A 19,925-nucleotide genomic window follows, 5' to 3' on the forward strand; every position below is an offset into this window, starting at 1 on the left:
AAAAGTGTCTCATTTGGATGGGGATATTTCAATAAGTTTGGATCCCATGAAAACATGTTTTTCGAGAATGGCAAACCTACTGTAGATAACTAACTCAAAATAGTCTCTTTCACTAACTGCCAAAGTCTGATTCATCGCGGCTGCCTTTATTTCTCGCCTTCTCCAGATCCCCCTCCCCATCCTTCGCCACTTGGCTTGGTTCCAGACCGTGAGAGCCTTACTAAACTGTATAAATCAGCATGCTAGTACTAAATACTGCTGGCTGAAAGTCCCTGGGAAGAAGAGAATGTGACCGCCACTAACTCTGGAACAAAAAGAGACAAGCATAGCGTTCCCCTTTTCACACAGGCGATCCTGTTGTACAACGACAAGGTGGCAATGAACAGCAGCACGAGGCAGACACACACACACACACACACACGATCACTGTCATGGTCTGTGTTTTTGTTGACTTGGTTCTTATTCGATTTTTTTCGTTTCATGCTTTTGTCAAGTTTTCCTGTGTCACACATTCATGTCTTGTCTGCTCATTTGGCTAGACATGACGCACAGGAAAACTTGACTAAACCATTAAAAAAACAAAATCTAATCGGAACCAACTCAACAAAAACACAGACCATGACAATCACATCCCTATAGTATACTGCATAGTGTCACAGTTGGGCAGAATCGTCGCATCTCCAAAATCATCCATCCATGCATCCATTTTCTGTACTGCTTATCCTCACTCGGGTCACTAGGTGTGCTGGAGCCTATCCCAGCTTACTTACTGCTGTATTTCAAGAAATTAAAAAAATGGTCCTGTTGCTTGAGTTACCAAACATCGCATCATTCAAGTTGATGTTACAATGTTCCCTCGCTATATTGTGGTTCACATTTTGCAGATTCAGTGCATTGTGGATTTTTTTTTTGGAGCATATTCATATCATGTAATGCACCCCTATGTGGGGCACAAGCCAGTGCAAACTGTAGGCCGGTCCCAAGCCCGGATAAATGCAGAGGTTTGCGTCAGGAAGGGCATCCAGTTTAAAACTTTGCCAAACAAATATCAGCGTTCATCCAAAGAATTCCATACCAGATCGGTCGTGGCCCGGGTTAACAACATCTGCCACCGGTGCCGTCAACCTGCAGGGCACCGGTGGAAATTCAGCGATTGTGGGTCGAAGTCGAAGAAGAGGTGGAAAGTGGGTTCTTCGGCAGAAAGAGAAGAGGAAAGCACAGAACTAGAACTGAATGTGAGGACTTTGAATGTTGGGGCTATGACAGGAAAATCTCGGGAGTTGGTTGACATGATGATTAGGAGAAAGGTTGATATATTGTGTGTCCAGGAGACCAGGTGCAAAGGCAGTAAGGCTAGAAGTTTAGGGGCAGGGTTTAAATTATTTTACCATGGTGTAGATGGGAAGAGAAATGGAGTCAGGGAATTTTAAAAGAAGAGTTGGCTAAGAATGTCTTGGAGGTGAAAAGAGTATTAGATCGATTGATGAGGCTGAAACTTGAACTTGAGGGTGTTATGTATAATATGATTAGTGGCTATGCCCCACAGGTAGGATGTGATCTAGAGGTGAAAGAGAAATTCTGGAAGGAACTAGACGAAGTAGTTCTGAGCATCCCAGACAGAGAGAGAGAGTCGTAATTGGTGCAGATTGTAATGGATGTGTTAGTGAAGGAAACAGAGGTGATGAAGAAGTGATGGGTAAGTACAGCATCCAGGAAAGGAACTTGGAGGGACAGATGGTGGTAGACTTTGCAAAAAGGATGGAAAAGGCCATAGTGAACACTTTTTTCCAGAAGAGGCACGGACATAGGCTGACCTACAAGAACGGAGGTAGAAGCACGCAGGTGGATTACATCTTGTGCAGAGGATGTAATCTGAAGGAGGGTACTGACTGTAAGGTAGTGGTAGGGGAGAGTGTGGCTAGACAGCATAGGACGGTGGTGTGTAAGATGACTCTGGTGGTGGGGAGGAATCTTAAGAAGACAAAGGCACAGCAGAGAACCATGTGGTGGAAGCTGAGACAGGACAAGTGTTGAGCAGAGGTGAGACAGGCTCTCGGTGGACAGGAGGAGCTTCCAGAAGACTGGACCACTGCAGCCAAGGTGATCAGAGAGGCAGGCAGGAGAGTACTTGGTGTATCTTCTGGCAGGAAAGGAGAGAAGCAGACTTGGTGGTGGAACCTCACAGTACAGGAAATCATACAAGGAAAAAGGTTAGCTAAGAAGAAGTGGGACACTGAGAGGACCGAGGAGAGGCGAAAGGAATATATTGAGATGCGACATAGGGCAAAGGTAGAGGTGGCAAAGGCCAAACGAGGCATATGAAGACATGTATGCCAGGTTGGACACTAAAGAAGGAGAAAAGGATCTATACAGGTTGGCCAGACAGAGGGGTAGAGATGGGAAGGATGTGCAGCAGGTTAGGGTGATTAAGGATAGAGATGGAAATATGTTGACTGGTGCCAGTAGTGTGCTGGATAGATGGAAAGAATACTTTGAGGAGTTGATGAATGAGGAAAATGAGAGAGAAGGGAGCGTAGAAGAGGCAAGTGTGGTGGACCAGGAAGTGGCAATGATTAATAAGGGGGAAGTTAGAAAGGCATTAAAGAGGATGAAAAATAGAAAGGCAGTGGGTCCTGATGACATTCCTGTGGAGGTATGGAAGCATCTAGGAGAGGTGGCTGTGGAGTTTCTGACCAGCTTGTTCAATAGAATTCTAGATGCCTGAGGAATGGAGCAAAAGTGTGCTGGTGCCCATTTTTAAGAAAAAGGGTGATGTGCAGTGCTGTGGGAACAATAGAGGAATAAAGTTGAGCCACACAATTAAGTTATGGGAAAAAGTTGTGTAAAGGAAGTGAAGAAACGGGTCCAAGCAGGTTGGAATGGGTGGAGGAAGGTGTCAGGTGTGTTATGTGACAGAAGAGTCTCTGCTAGGATGTAGGGCAAAGTTTATAAAACAGTGGTGAGGCCAGCCATGATGTCCGGATTAGAGACAGTGGCACTGAAGAGACAACAGGAAGCAGAGCTTCGCTCTCGGAGTGACCAGGTTGGATAAAATTAGAAATGAGCTCATCAGAGGGACAGCCAAGATTCGATGTTTTGGAGACAAAGTTAGAGAGAGCAGACTTCGATGGTTTGGACACGTCCAGAGGAGAAATAGTGAGTATATTGGTAGAAGGGTGATGAGGATGGAGCTGCCAGGCAAGAGAGCTAGAGGAAGACCAAAGAGAAGGTTGATGGATGTCGTGAGGGAAGACATGAGGGCAGTTGGTGTTCGAGAGGAGGATGCAGGAGATAGGCTTACAGGGAAAAAGATGATGCGCGGTGGCGACCCCTTAAGGGACAAGCCGAAAGGAAAAGAAGATTCATATCATGCATAATTCACCATATCGGGGGAGGTTGAGTGTGTGCTTTAATTGTTTGTGTGGTAAAATAGGTAAAATAAATGCTTCCTTGTCTAAAACATTAAAACTAAGAAAAAGAAAAAATCATTAAGACACCATCCATCCATCCATTTTCAACACCGCTTATCCTGGATAGGGTCGTGGGGCGCTGGAGCCTATCCCAGCTGACTTTGGGCGAAAGGCGGACCACACCCTGAACTGGTCGCCAGTCAGTCGTAGGGCACATATAGACATAGACAACCATTTGCACTCACATTCACACTGTCACTGAGTGGGAACTGGACCCACGCTGCCCGCACTAAAGTCAGGCGAGTGTACCACTACACCATCAGTGACATCAAGGCACATTACAAAGAATACAATGTACATAGTGTCCAGTACTTCTGTATGATCTGAAAAGGTGTTGAGTATAGAACATGTTTATAAGAGGAGTGTGGGCAAGATTAATAAGACTCTAAGGAGGTTCATACAGTTTAAAATGTATAAAAATTAAAACATATATCGTCACTACTTCTTAGATTCCACCTATTGAGTCTGAAACCTAACCCCCTGCATTAACAAGGGATTACTGTATACCTTATATTGCTATCATGTACTGTTGTGCACCAACATCAACACATCACTACCGCAAAATCATTCACTCCCTAATTTAAAACCACTGATTTATTAGGCTGTCATTGATTAAAATGATAGTACCCCCAACTAGACATAAATCCTTTAATACTTCACAAAAGCAAACGACTGTGGTTACCTCCTCCTCCCAAACCCTTTTTCAAAGATCCTTGAAACGTTAATGATGCAATAAATAAAACGATGAGCTGAGTAAGCAGTGTATTAGGCTGAATCTATACGCTACTTGCCTTCATGACTGACCGCTTCCTTCTACACTGAAGCATTACAGCTATCTGTTTTTAACAAGAGAATTACTCCAATGTATCTAACCTATTTTCACTTGTTCTTGTCTAAAAAATATCCAGACACATCTGAGACAGTTCAAGTGTCCAAGAGACTTAATAAATGTGTTCTCAAGCTATTTTCAACGATTTCAATTGGTTAATAATGGGTAAAAAATAACATACGACATGGGGAGAGAGCAATAGTATTGAATTGTAAAGAAATGTGAAATTGAAGATATTTGGACATACAAGGTGTCCTCTGCCCCACAGCGAAAATATTTTTAACCGTCTTGTTATGTTGTTTTTTCTTTAAAAAGATATCCATCCACGAAGAAAAAAAAGTAGGATGAAATCTGTAATTTCTCAATAAAGTGTCTCCATGTTTTAATCATACAATTACGGTATGAACAAGAGGACGGACTAAGTCACAGTGTCACCTAGGCTGAACACCCATGTCCAATAGGTGGTGGCAATATTTTATGCTTGGAGGAGATAGAAAATATATATTCACTATCTGATGATAACCATGTGTTTTATCACTCTGAATATTCATCTTTTCATGAATATTTATATTCTCCTTCATGTAGCGTACTCGCTGCTGAGCTAAATGTCCAATGAAACCTTTGTCTGCGGAAGACCCAAGACACTCACAACATGGCTAAAACTGGAGCTTATGGTGCCTTGTCTTGTCTGATTGAAGCACACAGATCAAATGTGCGGGGCTAACATAGCAGTTAGCCTTTTTACAAGCTTTGTTGGAAATCCTCTTCATCGAGAGTGTTCATCATGTGGGGTGCGTGGCGTGGTGGTGGCATGCAGTTAAAAGGCAGGTGGACCCAAGCGAACGGAAGCCGATATGGCATGGTTTGAGGGCAGGGGAATTATATATTTTTAAAAAAAATGTATTTACAAAAGGCAAACAAAGTTACTGGGTAGCAGGATCAATAAATCATAATTACAAAGTCCGCCCCCAAAAAACAGATACTCCATTAATAAAGAATCGTGGGGGACAATCTCACTACCACGCATAACAGGCGACAACAAAATCCAAATAGATTTAATAGGTTCCATAGGCATGTCACTATTAACCCTGAACACCTAAAAAGACACTGATCATGATGAATTGTCCCTCTATTTTCCTTTTGACTGAGAGCGGGGGGGCACTACTCCATGTAGTGCACGTTTCACTTTCATTCACTGTCAGCCGTTTTCAAAACAAGAGTTCCCGCAGTTTTAGAGCATTTTGACTAATATTTCAAGACCCACAGAATATTGTGTTCTGTGAAAACATAAGCACTGAACCTACCAAAAGAAAGAGCAGACTCTCTTCTTTCTCCAGAGAAAAAGTTTGTTTCTATCTTTTCTGTACTTTAGTAATCAGCAGTAGAACGTAGGTTGGTTTAAACAAAAACAGCGGTTTCTGATTACAAAGTGAAGAAAACGAATGATAAGCAGAACAGCGACTTTGATGCTTATATGTATTTTTTATTTTTGTGACACTTCAAACTATAAAGCAACATAAACAAGACTAAGAAATGGCTTTTGATAGCAAAATAATAATTTACTTTCAGACGTGCAACTAAGAAACGATGCGGACTCACTGAATGGCTCGAGTGTGGCTTTTATTAACACGGCCTTCGGCATTCACTCCATGAACTGCGTCACTTTTTCTCCCGATCACGATGAGAGATCCCGATACCGTATATATACATACTCATACATGTTCAAGTCTCAGGTGCCTAAACTTGTCAGATTTCCAACGTGCTGGCATTTCTCTCCTTCATAATCAGCATGACTAGCTGAAATTCACCTCCCTAATCTTCAACTCAAAGGCTGTGCTGATCTCAAATACAAAGTGATGCAATGACTCCATCTACAGGGATCTGTTAATCCTTATAGTGGTTTACAAACCTGAATTTTACAGACAAGCTGGGTGAGAGCCTCTTCCATGCCTAAATGTTGAAAAACGTACTTGACGAATATATTTATCAGTGGCTGTAAACGGTTGGATTCCAGACGACGAATTTAAACGTCCGCTGTAGTGAAGGAGGTAATTGATCTGATCCATCTTCTCTTAGCTTCACATTTTTTTTCACCCCTTTACAGTTCTCTGGTTTTTAGGTTGGTTACACCCTTAACCGTAAAGACACACATGCACCTTACATCAGGATATTTCCCCAAATAAAATTTTTTAATAGACTTGATGAGCCATTTTATGACCAAGCATTTTATTATATATTTAGAGATCACGCCCAAAAACACAGAGACACAGACAGTAACTAATCAGGATCACACATGCCCCAATGTCTGAAGTCCTTCTTTTCAAGCTTCTTTATGTGAAACATAAATCAGCAGCACTCAGACAGCGTTTGAGCCAGGTGTTTAGACTCTTGTTCAGTCCTGTCCGCACCACTACTGCTCTGTCCAGTCCGTTTGATATATTTTACCTTTTTCCACAAAGCTTTCAGCAAGAAAAGAGAAATGTCATAACGCTCACAAAGACTGTGCGATAAATCAATATTTATGACGCCTAGATTCCTTTTCTCTTTGATAATCATCCCATACGAACCTGCAAGCCTGGCAACACTCCGCCATCACGAATACAGCGAGCCTCCTGTTACTGGTTACACCTCACAAATTGAATTTGCACACCGAATAGCTTCGTGGGGATATACAGTAGACTTGGATGCGCATAAAAGCACTCTGAGGGGTTTGTGTGTTTATGCGCCAGTGAAGAAGAATACTGAGAAAAGTTGGCGATGGCAGACATTTCATTGGTAAAGCTGACTATCAGGACAGATTACTTTTTTTTCTGAAGCAGAGATTTAAGCTATTGTTTGCACAATAGATAACTGTAACTCACTGTATCGTTATTGACTTATTGAGACTGACAGCTGTTACATAACGTGACTGAACACCGTGTGTGTTATTAGCAGAGAAGAAGCTGTGTGAAAATGAACACCGGCCGACAAGCCAGAGACGTCCGACTTGGACCTTTGTCTGCAGGAAATGGTCCCTCAGTTAATGTCGTTAACCCAAGCATGTATGGAATGCAACAACACAATTATCCTTTATTATATTACAGTCATTTGAATAATCTCGATAGCATCAACACACGCGCTGACCAGGCCTCCTTCCCACGCACCGCAAAGCACAGACAAAGACTGTGTGTTGGTTTTCAGAAGGGACATTGCATACACACTTTTTGTTTTGTTTAGACGTAAAGTATAAATTCAATTAAAACTGCCCTCGCATCCCCTTTGTTGTTTGAAATTGTCGTCAAACTTGGTCGCCTCACTCCACCCACATCAGACAGTGTACCTTCACAATCTAGCATTAGTCAAGGGCACCTGCTTCCGACTCGGGCTCATTTGGGCAAGTTGTCAATACGGAGTTCATCAAAGCCAAAACCCTGGAATTCACTCAAAATGTCTGCTTCAAACCAAAATGGTGGACATCCAGTTCAATATCGTGCATGGGTCTTTGAGACTTTTTTTGCGTGTCCATTTATGATAGACATGCCCACTCAATTTTGTGTTGATCAGCGAAACCGGCCGGGGTCAGGGGCTAAATCTTTCCAACTTTTGAAGCAATGAAGGGCTCTTGCATCTCATTTTTCATGGCGAGTCATCCTAATTGTCTTCAAGCGTACTCTAACTGTTAGTTCTCTTCATAACAACTTTTCAGACAAACTTTTTATACACTGTCGTGCCACCGTTTGGCAGTTGGTTAGTCCACTACTAAGGTCCCACCTGAAGCCTTGCGATCAGGTAAATACCATCTGTGGCTTGTGAGAGTTCCTCGCGTTTGCTTTCCAGCAAGTTTACAAAGCAGACTTTTCACATGAGGGGAGAATGTGAGCCATTCTGACGTGGGCAGACCACCAACCCACAGTTTGTATGACAACCATGCGAATAAATTAGTCAACCACGCTGTTGACTCAAAAAGAACTAGCCTATTAAATCAATTGTTGGCTTCCCGCATTGGATACTTGGAATACAAACACGTGACTGGGATTCTCAGCTGGAGGCTTGTCAGGTGAAAACACTGAGCAGGCCCATCGAGTCAAGGAGTTCGACGGCCACTTCAAGGCTGAGCTCACCCCAAAAGATGAACAGCGTGTTGTTGCGAGCGATAAGGGAGCGGCATAAGAAGGAGCGTTAGAATAACTTGAAGCTGTACCAAGATACTGTAGACACATGTCAACCTGACAAGATGAAATTCTGGAAAAACAGAGACGCATTCCATGGAGGTGCCCTCAAGGTTTATCAAAGCTTCGATACGAGAACGTGTCGGGCAAATGACAAACCACAGCCACATGTAAATTTAGTTTCACATATTAAGGAAAGTATAACCCCAATTCCAATGAAGTTGGGACGATGTGTTAAACATAAATAAAAACAGAATACAATGATTTGCAAATCATGTTCGACCTATATTTAATTGAATACACTACAAAGAACTTAGAATTTTATGGCTGCAACACGTTCCAAAAAGCTGGGACAGGGTCATATTTACCACTGTGTTAGAGCACCCTTTCTTTTAACAACATTCAATAAACGTTTGGGAACTGAGGACACTCATTGTTGAAGCTTTGTAGGTGGAATTATTTCCCATTCTTGCTTGATGTACAGCTTCAGCTGTTCAACAGTCCGGGGTCTCCGGTGTCGTATTTTACTCTTCATAATGCGCCACACATTCTCAATGGAAGACAGGTCTGGATTGCAGGCAGGCCAGTCTAGTACCCGCACTCTTTTACTACGAAACCACGCTGTTGTAACACGTGCAGAATGTGGTTTGGCATTTGTCTTGCTGAAATAAGCAGGCGTGTCCATGAAAAAGACGTTCATTGGATAGCAGCATATGTTTCTCCAAAACCTGTATGTACCTTTCAGCATTAATGGTGCCTTCACAGATCTGTAAGTTACCCATGCCATTGGCACTAACAGCCCCATACCGTCACAGATGCTGGCTTTTGAACTTTGCGTCCATAGCAGTCTGTTACAGTCCTTCTGAAGTGTTCCTGAGCCCATGTGCTGATATCCTTTACACATTGATGTCGGTTTTTGATGCAGTGCCGCCTGAGGGATCGAAGTTCACATCTTGTCTTTGTCGTGTATTCAATTAAATATAGGTTGAACATGATTTACAAATCATTGTATTCTGTTTTTATTTATGTTTAACACAACGTCGCAACTTCATTGGAATTGGGGTTGTAAAACAAAACGGCTTTATCAGTGGAAAAACATGTCCACGTGGGACCAAGTTTGATCTGTTTGTCTCATTGAAATATGAAAAATGTAGTTAGACAGCAGTAACATAAAGCAGATCTCAAAAGAGCAGAGACCTTGTTCATGTGGGATTAAATCATTTGTTTGAGGATTATAAAGGTAGCAGTGGCAAAGATGGAAGGTTTTTTGAGATTACACAATATGTTGGCAAAGCTCTGGATAATAGGAAATCAGTAATTGATTCCAAGGAACTGTGTTAAAGAGATACATCTTGACTGTTCTAAGATCTGTGAGGGGAGGAACTAAGTTTAGCCTGGGTTGGATGTAGCTACAGCGAGTCTTCAACACGTATTTTTCTTTTTTTTTTTTTTACTCTGCTGAGTGGTGATTTTGTTATTGCTGAACAATTAGTATATTTACAGGTTGTAAAAGCGACTTATTTATTTTTAAGGTTATGTTGTAAGCTATGGTTTAAATGATAGAAACGTGTTTTAGGATCAGCGTTTGTGGTGTATTTAAGATTTAAACTATTAATACTTATACATATAATAATTATACATAGTTTTAGGAGGGGTTATCAATTACTTGCAGTTTTTCCACTATTCGAGGTAGGGCTCAGTCCCAATCCCTGGCAAATTGCTGTAAGATTTATCATTTTTGTGAGCCTTTCTTGTCACCCTGCCCCCTCCCCCCAAGTATCAGATGCTGGCTGGGTTGGAAATTCAAATGAGTTGAATACAGATTTGAAAAAATGAGGAAACAAAAACAATCTTGGACATATTACAGATGTCCAGGAAGGAAACATCAGTAGCTGTGTCCTATTTGTTTTGATACTCATCGCTTGCGTCTCCTGTTCGAGGCCATTATCCCCACACTCTTCCTGTTCATCAGTCCTGAGAGTTCTGGGTCCAAGCCCATGTCACGATGATGTCAAAGGATGCTAATCAGATTGTCGTGAGACAGATCATGGGTTCCTTTTGGAGGAATGCCATCGCTGCTTCAGCATGGACATTTATGCTTAATAAGCTCGGTCTCTGGGTTAGGAAGGATGTCAGTTTGAGTTGAAAAGATACAAATTCAGCCCCTGTAGTCGTGTTGTTCAGAAAGTTCCGTTGCCCTGTAATCATACTGTGGTTAGTACAATTTTTAAACATTGTCATTTCATGGTTCACAGTTTATTTTAAACAGCGGCATGAATAGCTTTTTTAAAAATTATTATTTTTTTTATCTTGTTTTTTTGAAAGCTAGGCCTAAATTATTTTTAGCGGATGGATATTGTCATTTGTAATCCCCCTTTGTACTCGAGGTATCATTACCCCCTGTGAACTGTTTGGATGTCGAAGCTGCGAGCTACACTTCTATACTGTGTCAGTCTACAGCATGATACTCTGTACGAGTGAGAAAGTCCATATTACAAATCCATCCATCCATTTTCTGAGCCGCTTATCCTCACAAGGGTCGCGGTAGTGCTGGAGCCTATCCCAGCTATCTTCGGGCAGGAGGCGGGGTACACCCTGAACTGGTTGCCAGCCAATCGCAGGGCACACCTAAAGAAACAACCATTCGCACTCACATTCACACCTACGGGCAGTTTAGAGTTTTCAATCAACCTATCATGCATGTTTTGCGGATGTGGGAGGAAACAGGAGGGCCCGGAGAAAACCCACGCAGGCATGGGGAGAACATGCAAACTCTACACAGGCGGGGCCGGGATTTGAACCCCGGTCCTCAGAACTGTGAGGCAGACGCTCTAACCAGTCACTCACCGTGCCGCCCCATATTACAAATGTCAAACAAAAACATAAAACATTGATCTGTTTTTGACAAATTCCTCTCTTGTTTTAGGTGTCTTCGCCTTGTGTTCCAGCGACAAACTATGAGCTGGTAAGTGAAGTTTTTTTCAAGTAACCTTTATGTTGTACATTATTGGTTGTTTTAGTGTGAATATGTATTATGACCCCTAAAAATTGTCTCAGTAGTGCACTCAGAACCTTAAACAGATGTAGCCTCTTAAAGCAGTTCAACTTAGCAGCATGAAATTCCACACTCGTGTCCAACATGACCAGACCCTCAAATAATGTCTCAAGAACTCATGGTGTACAGTGTACATGAAGTCGGCCATTTTGGTCTGTAGCAGGCATTTCAGGGTCAATTTGTCCATTTTCAGCGGTCATTCAAAGACACACAATTTCGAGATTTTATCTGATTGCTACTTCATTTTAACCATGTTAATGACCGTTTGACTCAGCAACACGAAATTCGGTAGGCAGTTCCAGCATGACAAGACCCATAAAAATGTCCTTAGAATAGAACTTCTCTGTACACTCTAGTTAGTTGTTTTTTTTAAGAGTTGTTTCTGTACAGGTTTACATTCAATTTCAATTTAACTTTTTAACAATTCAGTCATTTTACTTAGCGACATGAAATTTGGCAGGCACATCCAGAATGAATACACCTATAAAAAAGTCTCAAGAACCGCTGCTGTAAAATGCACAGGACGTCGGCCGCTTAGGTTGGAGGCAGTCATTTCGGGGTCGATTTGTCCATTTCCAGAGGTCCTTCAAAGACAAATGACTCTACCAAATTTAAACCGTGTTTTTAAAATTCAGCACCCAAAACCAGCTTGACTTAGCAACATGAAATTTGGCAGGTATTTATATCATGAGCATACCCACAAAAGGCTCAATAAGCAGTTCCTGTAAAGACACAGTAGGTCAGCCATTTTTGTTAAAAGCAGCAATTTTTAGGGACAATTTGGCCTTCTTGAGAGTTTGTCAGCTTGCTACCAAATTTAAATCATGTTTTCAACATGTTGTCTCCACAGCCAGTTTGACTTAGTAACATAACATTTGTTATACTTGAAAAGACACAGGAGGCCAGCCATTTTGGTTTGAAGCAACCATTTTGAGGTCCATGTTGGTCTTCTAGACATTTTGTCTGATTGCAATAAAATATTAACTATGTATACTAGACAGATGGACATATCTAAATTACGAGTCTAAGTTTGATGACTCACCCAAAAATCATTAGCCATACAGCGCACTAATAGTATGTGGGAGTCTGAGGGCCTGTTCATTGCTGTTTGCAGCTTTCTTTTGGAAGTTCCATGGTACATTACATTTAGTGGCCAAGCAGTGACTCGAGGAGCTTGGAGAAGGCATTCCTATTCTCTAAGCAGACATTTAATCTTTGCCAATATAAATGAAATATAACTATAAAGCTGTTTTTGGAGTTATGAATCAAAAAGCTGTGGTCTGAAATCAACTTACCAATATTGGGTCTGAAAGAAGAGGTGAGTGAGCGTGGGTTCAGGAAATCTGCTGTATCGTGATGACATATTTTGGTCTAACTATGGAAGAGGGATGTAGTCAGAGTATGAAGTGTATTTCAAGAGAACTGAAAACACACTTGCCTCATTGCCTTTTTTGGTCATTAGGCGCTGTGTGCGGTGGGATACGCGCTGCTCACGCTTTTTCTTGCATGTTTTGTATTTTAATGGTTTTGGATGCTTGACAAACCTAAGCAAATACCCTGGTGCACTTTTCCTTGCTCCCAGGGAAAATGCTTTTGAATGTGTCTTACATTTCATACAAAGACGCTGATGTAATGATGCAAGAACATATTATTATCCTTAAAAAAAATATAAAAAAACATTCGAAAAGAGATGCCTTCTGCTTGATTAGGGCCCGTTTTTTTAAATTATTCTTCACCTGTATAAAAATGAATCACCTTCATAGCAGGCTAAGCAAGCGCTTATTTTGTAGTGTATGCCGAGTACGACCCCCCCCCAAAACTCATTCAGTAGCTCCCCACGGAAAATTACTTTTTTTTTCACACATAGATCGGCCCACCCAAGTTTCAAGCAAGTCGAGTCACCACTGAATTTCAAGCAAGTGAAGTCAAGTCATTACTTGGGTTAAGTATACATTCATACATGAGTCACTTATTGTTAGTTAGCTGGACTAACACATTTACAATCACGCATTTTTTTTTTTTTTTTTTATGGTCCCAAACCAGTTTTCATATTGTCTATTACCGGTAATTTATTGTCTTCTCAATTAAATACAAATGTAATACTCTTCAGAGTGCCCTCCATGATAGTGGCTTCCAGAGATGGCCTTGGCACACATCGTGGCCTACTCTTGGGTTGCCAGGATTGCTGATTTACAAATGTGAACAGGCAAGACTTGTCAAGTCATTTAGTTCAAGCACAAGTTAATTTGAGGCTTATGAATACCAAGTCGAAGTCAAGTTGAGTTTTTCATAAGTTTTGACCAAGCAAGCCCCAAGTCCTATAATTGGCCGGTTACCATTTCGTACGTGTGGATGTGCTCGCATTCATGCATGTTTCAAGCAGCAGTACTCCAGCCAGATGTCCTGTACGTGGCGCCAGTTCCTATCCAACTCTTGCATAATCATGAATGTCTTTGTCCAACATGATTTAAGTGCCCCACTCAGGTAAAGTGCACACGGCGAGCGGCACTGACCCAAGATATCGGCAGAGACAGTTTGTTGTGAATCCAGGCATTCCTGTACTAAAATAAACAGAGTTAGAATCACAATAAAATCATTTAAAAAATATATTTTTCTTGGCTAGATGCATAACGATGGCTTGCAGGTGATTTTACAGTACTGGGTGCTAGAGTTTTATTTGGGTATATGTTTTTATTGTAGGTTTACATTTGGAATGAATGTGTAAAGTCTCAACAAGGAAATGATATAACTATAAAGAAAATGTGTAGATGTTCAGTAATGGGCTGATGAAGCGAAATAGCGACAACTCAGAATGGGAAGGTCTGTAATTAGGGCCCAAAGGCCCTCTGGGAATCGTTATGTTTATGATTATTCTTGTGATGAGTTAATTGCTTCTTTGGGGGCCTTAACATGCCCCACAATCTCCAAATTGTGTGTATTCTGGTACAATAATTTATGTATTTCAAGACTCACAAACCTGACCCCCAAAAAGTCACTGGAAAGTTGAGAAAATTGCTTTTTTTTTAAACACATAGACTCTGGTTTTCATGCTGGATACACCATGGCCAAAAACTCACCATTGTTTGCAACATGGTGTAAATGTATGAATTTTATGGGTCCTCACTAGCACCATCTTGAAAGTTTAGTTTAACCGAGCCACATGGAAGTGGGTGAATATGTCTCTCATAACAGGACGGACGAAAAAGTCTGCAGGTTTCATGCCCGAAATTGAACAGTAATTCTGCCATTTGGGTTTGAAGCAGCCATTCTGGGCAAATTCCAGGGCTTGTACTTTGAGAAACTCCCACTAAGGAATTTTCACCCAAAAGAGCCTCATCCAGAATCAAATAGCCTGCACAGACAATTGCTAATCTGGTACAGTATCAATTGTTAAAAAACAACAAAAAATCCTTTGAAGTAATGGAGAAATAGTCGTAATTTTGATTGAGGTAGACTACAGATTTTAAATCTACCCTTCCCAGAAATAGTAGACGTACTTTCATACAAATGAAATACCATCAAACACTAACACTTATGTCATCCAGCCTTTATAGGTCTTAGGTGCAGCGGAGGAACAGTTCCAGGGCAAAAATGATCAAGATGTGGTCCAATTGTGCGTAGCTGTTTAGAACCACACGTATTACGTATTATGTGCATGCGTTACTTTGAGTAGACGAACTGCCAACCTGATTCTGAGTCGCACAGTCTGTCTGATAAATAATGCAGACATGTTTAAATTTGAACTCTGAACAGAACAATCTTCATTGTTGGCGACATCTTCAAATTTGAGAGAAGAAATGAAAGATTTTCATGTCCAAAGAAAGTTGGATATAAAAAAGGTCCACCCACCCAACTTGAGCTGCCAATTTGTTTTAGGTAACAAAACAAAAACAATACAGAGATGAATCATTTCGGAACCAAACAGTCTACTGGCATATACAGTATAAGTGCAATACTTTGTAATACTTTTTTGGAGGTGTTAGAGTCTATCAACATAGAGCTCAAAATTTGCCATATACAGGCATCTCATGTAAGCCCTGCAGTGTTGTACCTGAAGGAGTTCAATGAACAAAAGTTCATGAACCAGTTCATGTTTTGTGCGAACGTGAACTGAACTTAGTTCATTTCTGCCGGATGAGCGTTATTGAGAACGCGCTCATTCTGTTGTCTGGGAACGGTTTTCGAACGGCTTTGGCCTTCCTGTGTGGAGTTTGCATGTTCATCCCTTGTTTGCATTGGTTTTCTCCAGGTACATTTCCAAAACAGGCATGTTTACTTCACTGAAGACTCTAAATGAATGTTATTGTGACTGGTTTGTATATATGTGCCTCGTGTTTGGCAGGCGCCCTGTCCAGGGTGTACAACACCTTTTGCCAAAAGACAGTTTATCCCTAATGAGGATAAGTGGAATAAAAGATGGATGGATGGAAAGTTACGGGGTGTGTCTGTGAGTTGACTGTGTTTGCATACACCCACTTTTCTTTGAGGAGTAAAAAATAAATAAATAATACATCTTGGCGAATTCCTTCAGAGACTCCCATTGGACTGCTGGGCTTTTTGGTTACATAACAAGAGCCGTCCATTAGTGGGAGCAAGAACATGAAGGCAGTTTAGGGTCACATTCGTACTCTCAAGTTTTTCCCACAGAGGAGACAGTTCACTCTGCACTTCTCTTCGAGGGAGGGTCCTGAGGGATCCCTGTCATTTTAGAAGCCCCCGCCAAGCCCCCCAACTTTAACCTAAGGGGATGGGAACTGGACTCACACACACTCCAAACTTAGTTCTAACTCTCCATACATGTTGTGTTTACATTTCTGGGGCATCGCTGTGTGAAAGGTTGAGACGAAGGGGCGTGGAGCATGAGAGAAGAACAGCTGTGTGTTCGTATAAACTTGGAAAGGCATTTTATTACCCATTTTATTACCCATATTTGTATGTTTTTAAAATGATTGCAAACCAGTGTGTGTGGATGGATTTAAGATTCTATGTTTTATAAACGAGATAAAACTATGCAAAATGCTGATAACATAGGAGTGTTTACATTACAGTTCTAACTAGAAAAAAATGGGGAATTTGATATTATATCACATTCAAACATCGGATTTCAAACTGCTGATATACAGGGATGTCATCATATGTATGTGTTTTGCTTTTCCTTTGACTTTTTTTGTATTCTAAAAGTTATATGTAGAGGACTCAGTCAGACTCTGACAATTTATTGGCAGTGTCAACCCTCCAGTTATGCTGTGGGTCAAATTGACCTGTGTTAATATTTTATAAAACATACTATTAAAAAAAAAAATCAACTGCTCTGCTTGTTATGTTCTTCATTCTACTTTATTATCTATATGTACAGTAATCCCTATTGGTGAAATCATCTGTTTAATTCTTTTTTTTTTTTAGAGCCCATCCTCCATTATTCTCTAAGAAACTAAAAAAAAACAAACTTTGCTCCGTTTTTCATGCGCTTTCTAAAATGTTTAATATGCCACAAGATGGGCGGCACGGTGGACGACTGGTTAGAACGTCTGCCTCACAGGTCCGAGGACCAGGGTTCAATCCCCGGTCTCGCCTGTGTGGAGTTTGCATGTTCTCCCGGTGCCTGCGTGGGTTTTCTCCGGGCACTCCGGTTCCTCCCACATCCCAAAAACTTGCATGAATTGGAGACTCTAAATTGCCCGTAGGCGTGACTGTGAGCGCGAATGGTTGTTTGTTCCTATGTGCCCTGCGATTGGCTGGCAACCAGTTCCGGGTGTACCCCGCCTTCTGCCCGATGACAGCTGGGATAGGCTCCAGCACGGCCACGACCCTAGTGAGGAGAAGCGGCTCAGAAAATGGATGGATGGATGGATGCCACAAGATGGCTCCCAAGCTCTCTCTAAAAAGGAAACTAGTGAAGCTTTTCCAAGGAAGTATGTTGAATTGGTACATCGTGGTTTTTATAGTCATTAGCGGATATGTTCGTACTGTACACAGCCACTGTGAGTGTATTTTTTTTCAAACTCAAAACTGTAAGCCATTTATTTTGAAGTATAATGTTGTAATCTCAGTTTGAAATGATAGTAAAGTGTTTTGGGGTCACACTTTGTGGTATATTTACAGTTTAAACTATTAATATAGGCAATTACAAAACAAAATCACGTATGTATTTCCATTTCCCCTCCCAAAATGTTTTGAAATCTTGCTCTTGCTCTTTGGTTGACGTATGAATGCCCGTTTTGGTTAAAACTCTCGGCAAACAGCTGTGAAAGGCAAATGAGTAGGCACCATAATAAGCCACTAAGCTGTCCTGAAAGAACAAGCCTCACTTAGGCTGTTCTCCATAGGACTGACATTTCAAATGAGCCACTATTACAACAGGGCAAACGCGCTTGTCCTGGGACTTTTGAGCACAACAGAATAGAGATATTGCTCATTTGTGATACATTGACGAGTCGCAAGATCTCACGTTATTGGGCTGTTACAAGCATATTTTCCCCAGATGAAGTGTCATGATGTCATCATTGCAATCAACTGAACGGCTGGGGGAAAGGATAAGTTTTACCCAGTACACACACCCTTGTACTGACTCATTCGTTCACACATTACGTAGACAAAAACAACATCATCCAAATTGGCAGCAAAGCTTCGATAGTTAATATTTTCCCCAATGATTCCCAAACATTCACATTATCCGATTTGATTGGATTGGTCTGAAAATGATTTTTCATTTACTACAAATAATGTGTCTTTGTTCTAACATCTATGCCAGTGACGTATAGTGATAGGGAGAACAATTAAATGCTCTTCCGCTAGATGGCAGAAGATACAATTAACCTGTGTATTCACCTGTTGCCATTCATACAACAGAATAATAGCTTTGTGTCCAATTAAACAGGCCCACATTTCACACTAAAAGTCAATTTGTGAGTAAATTAAGACGAGATCATCGTTACAATATTTCAATATAAATTGTTTTTATATGGTGGTGGGGCGTGAGACCTTTCCAATGTAAAATATGTGCCTTGGCTGAATAAGCACTGATTTACTCAACTCACAGGGAACAAATTACACACAACACATTTGCATGATTAAAGTGTCATAAACATGAAAAGTGAACTGTCCTACCCTCACGCACACACATTAATTGTTGTATTGTAATGTTACTGATATGTTTCATATGGATGTAGTGGGGGAAAAAGCAGCTGAGAATGAATTGACCAGGAAGCTTACAAAGTAGATGTTGGTATGACATGATTGCGTTTACTGTGCTTTGGTTTGGTTGTTTTAACTATGCAATATTGACCGAGTATTTTTGCTAATTAAGTTAAGTTGAACCCCAATTAATGCCATTAATAATGAATGTACACATATGTCCCATTATATGCTGTTTGGCGATATATATATTTTTTAATAGACCAAAACGTTTTTTGGGGTTAATGTGATGCACTGCTTGTTTAACAATAACACACACGCACACAAAAAAAGACATTTCTGACTTTCTTTAGCATGCTGTGCCACTGCTTGGTAAATATAGTAGTTAATTAAAAAACGATTTAAAAATACATCAACGAGGGTCAATTGACCGCCAACATAACAGGAGGATTCAAAACATAAAGCTAGTGGTGGCTAGAGTTGAAATGGTATGAACATTTGAAATCAAAATCATAGTGGAAATCACGGTTATTGGTGTAATCACAAAACAGTTGATGCCCCACCGAGTCACAGTTTAAATTAGTTTCTGTGGAAACTGTCCTTGGCTTTTTGAAGAAAAAAATACTATTTCACCGTTTTTGTGTTGTTGTAAAATGAGTGTGAAATTACAGTATGTTAAAATGTAATTATTTAGTTTGTGAGCCTTTTACGGATTAAAAATTTTTTGGGGGTGTCAATCACTCATGCTTTTTTGCTATTCGCGATTGTGCTTGGTCCAAGCCACATGAAATTGATCTCTTATTACGCAAATAAAGTAGCACCAATAAACATAAAAAGGAACAAATTACATTGTTATGTTGCGGATAACGAGCTGCGTCACAGAATACGAGGGGAGCCGACGATAGAACCGTTAACTTACATGGAGGCTAAATATTGTATATGCGTTAATTACAATATAAGGAAGTAATCCTGGCCATTTGAAACGTTATGATGGTTTATTGTGAAACCATATTTCATCCCGCGTGGGGCCTACAGTATAGACTTTGTTGCACAATGCTGTTCAATGTTGCTTTCATTTTTCATGGCAGCTGTAGACCAGAGTCTGTTTCTGAAATCGCACGAGGTTTGAGTCAACCCCAAAACACTTCTGTCCGCAATGCAACGCGTGTGGCCCCGCTAGACTACTTCCCTTGCCGAATTGTTCTTGGAGTTCCAACATGAAACTAAATCATCGGTCTCCCCACGTCTTACTTTCAAAATCACTCTACTGCGTACAATAAGTGAGCTTT

The 19,925-nt window shown here is 40.9% G+C and overlaps 1 protein-coding gene across 17 annotated transcripts in view; it reads left to right on the forward strand.

The window, feature by feature from the left end:
- Nucleotides 1–19,925, forward strand: part of tns1b (tensin 1b) — a 164,234-nt gene that overhangs the window by 73,751 nt on the left and 70,558 nt on the right. For all 17 annotated transcript variants that reach the window (XM_061692732.1, XM_061692752.1, XM_061692730.1 and 14 more), the window contains one exon: nucleotides 11,374–11,412. In XM_061692732.1, coding sequence (XP_061548716.1) covers nucleotides 11,374–11,412 — 39 coding nt within the window. The remainder of the gene's footprint in view (nucleotides 1–11,373; nucleotides 11,413–19,925) is intronic.

This window comes from Phycodurus eques, chromosome 12 (assembly GCF_024500275.1).
Source record: "Phycodurus eques isolate BA_2022a chromosome 12, UOR_Pequ_1.1, whole genome shotgun sequence".
Taxonomy (NCBI): Eukaryota; Metazoa; Chordata; class Actinopteri; order Syngnathiformes; family Syngnathidae; genus Phycodurus; species Phycodurus eques.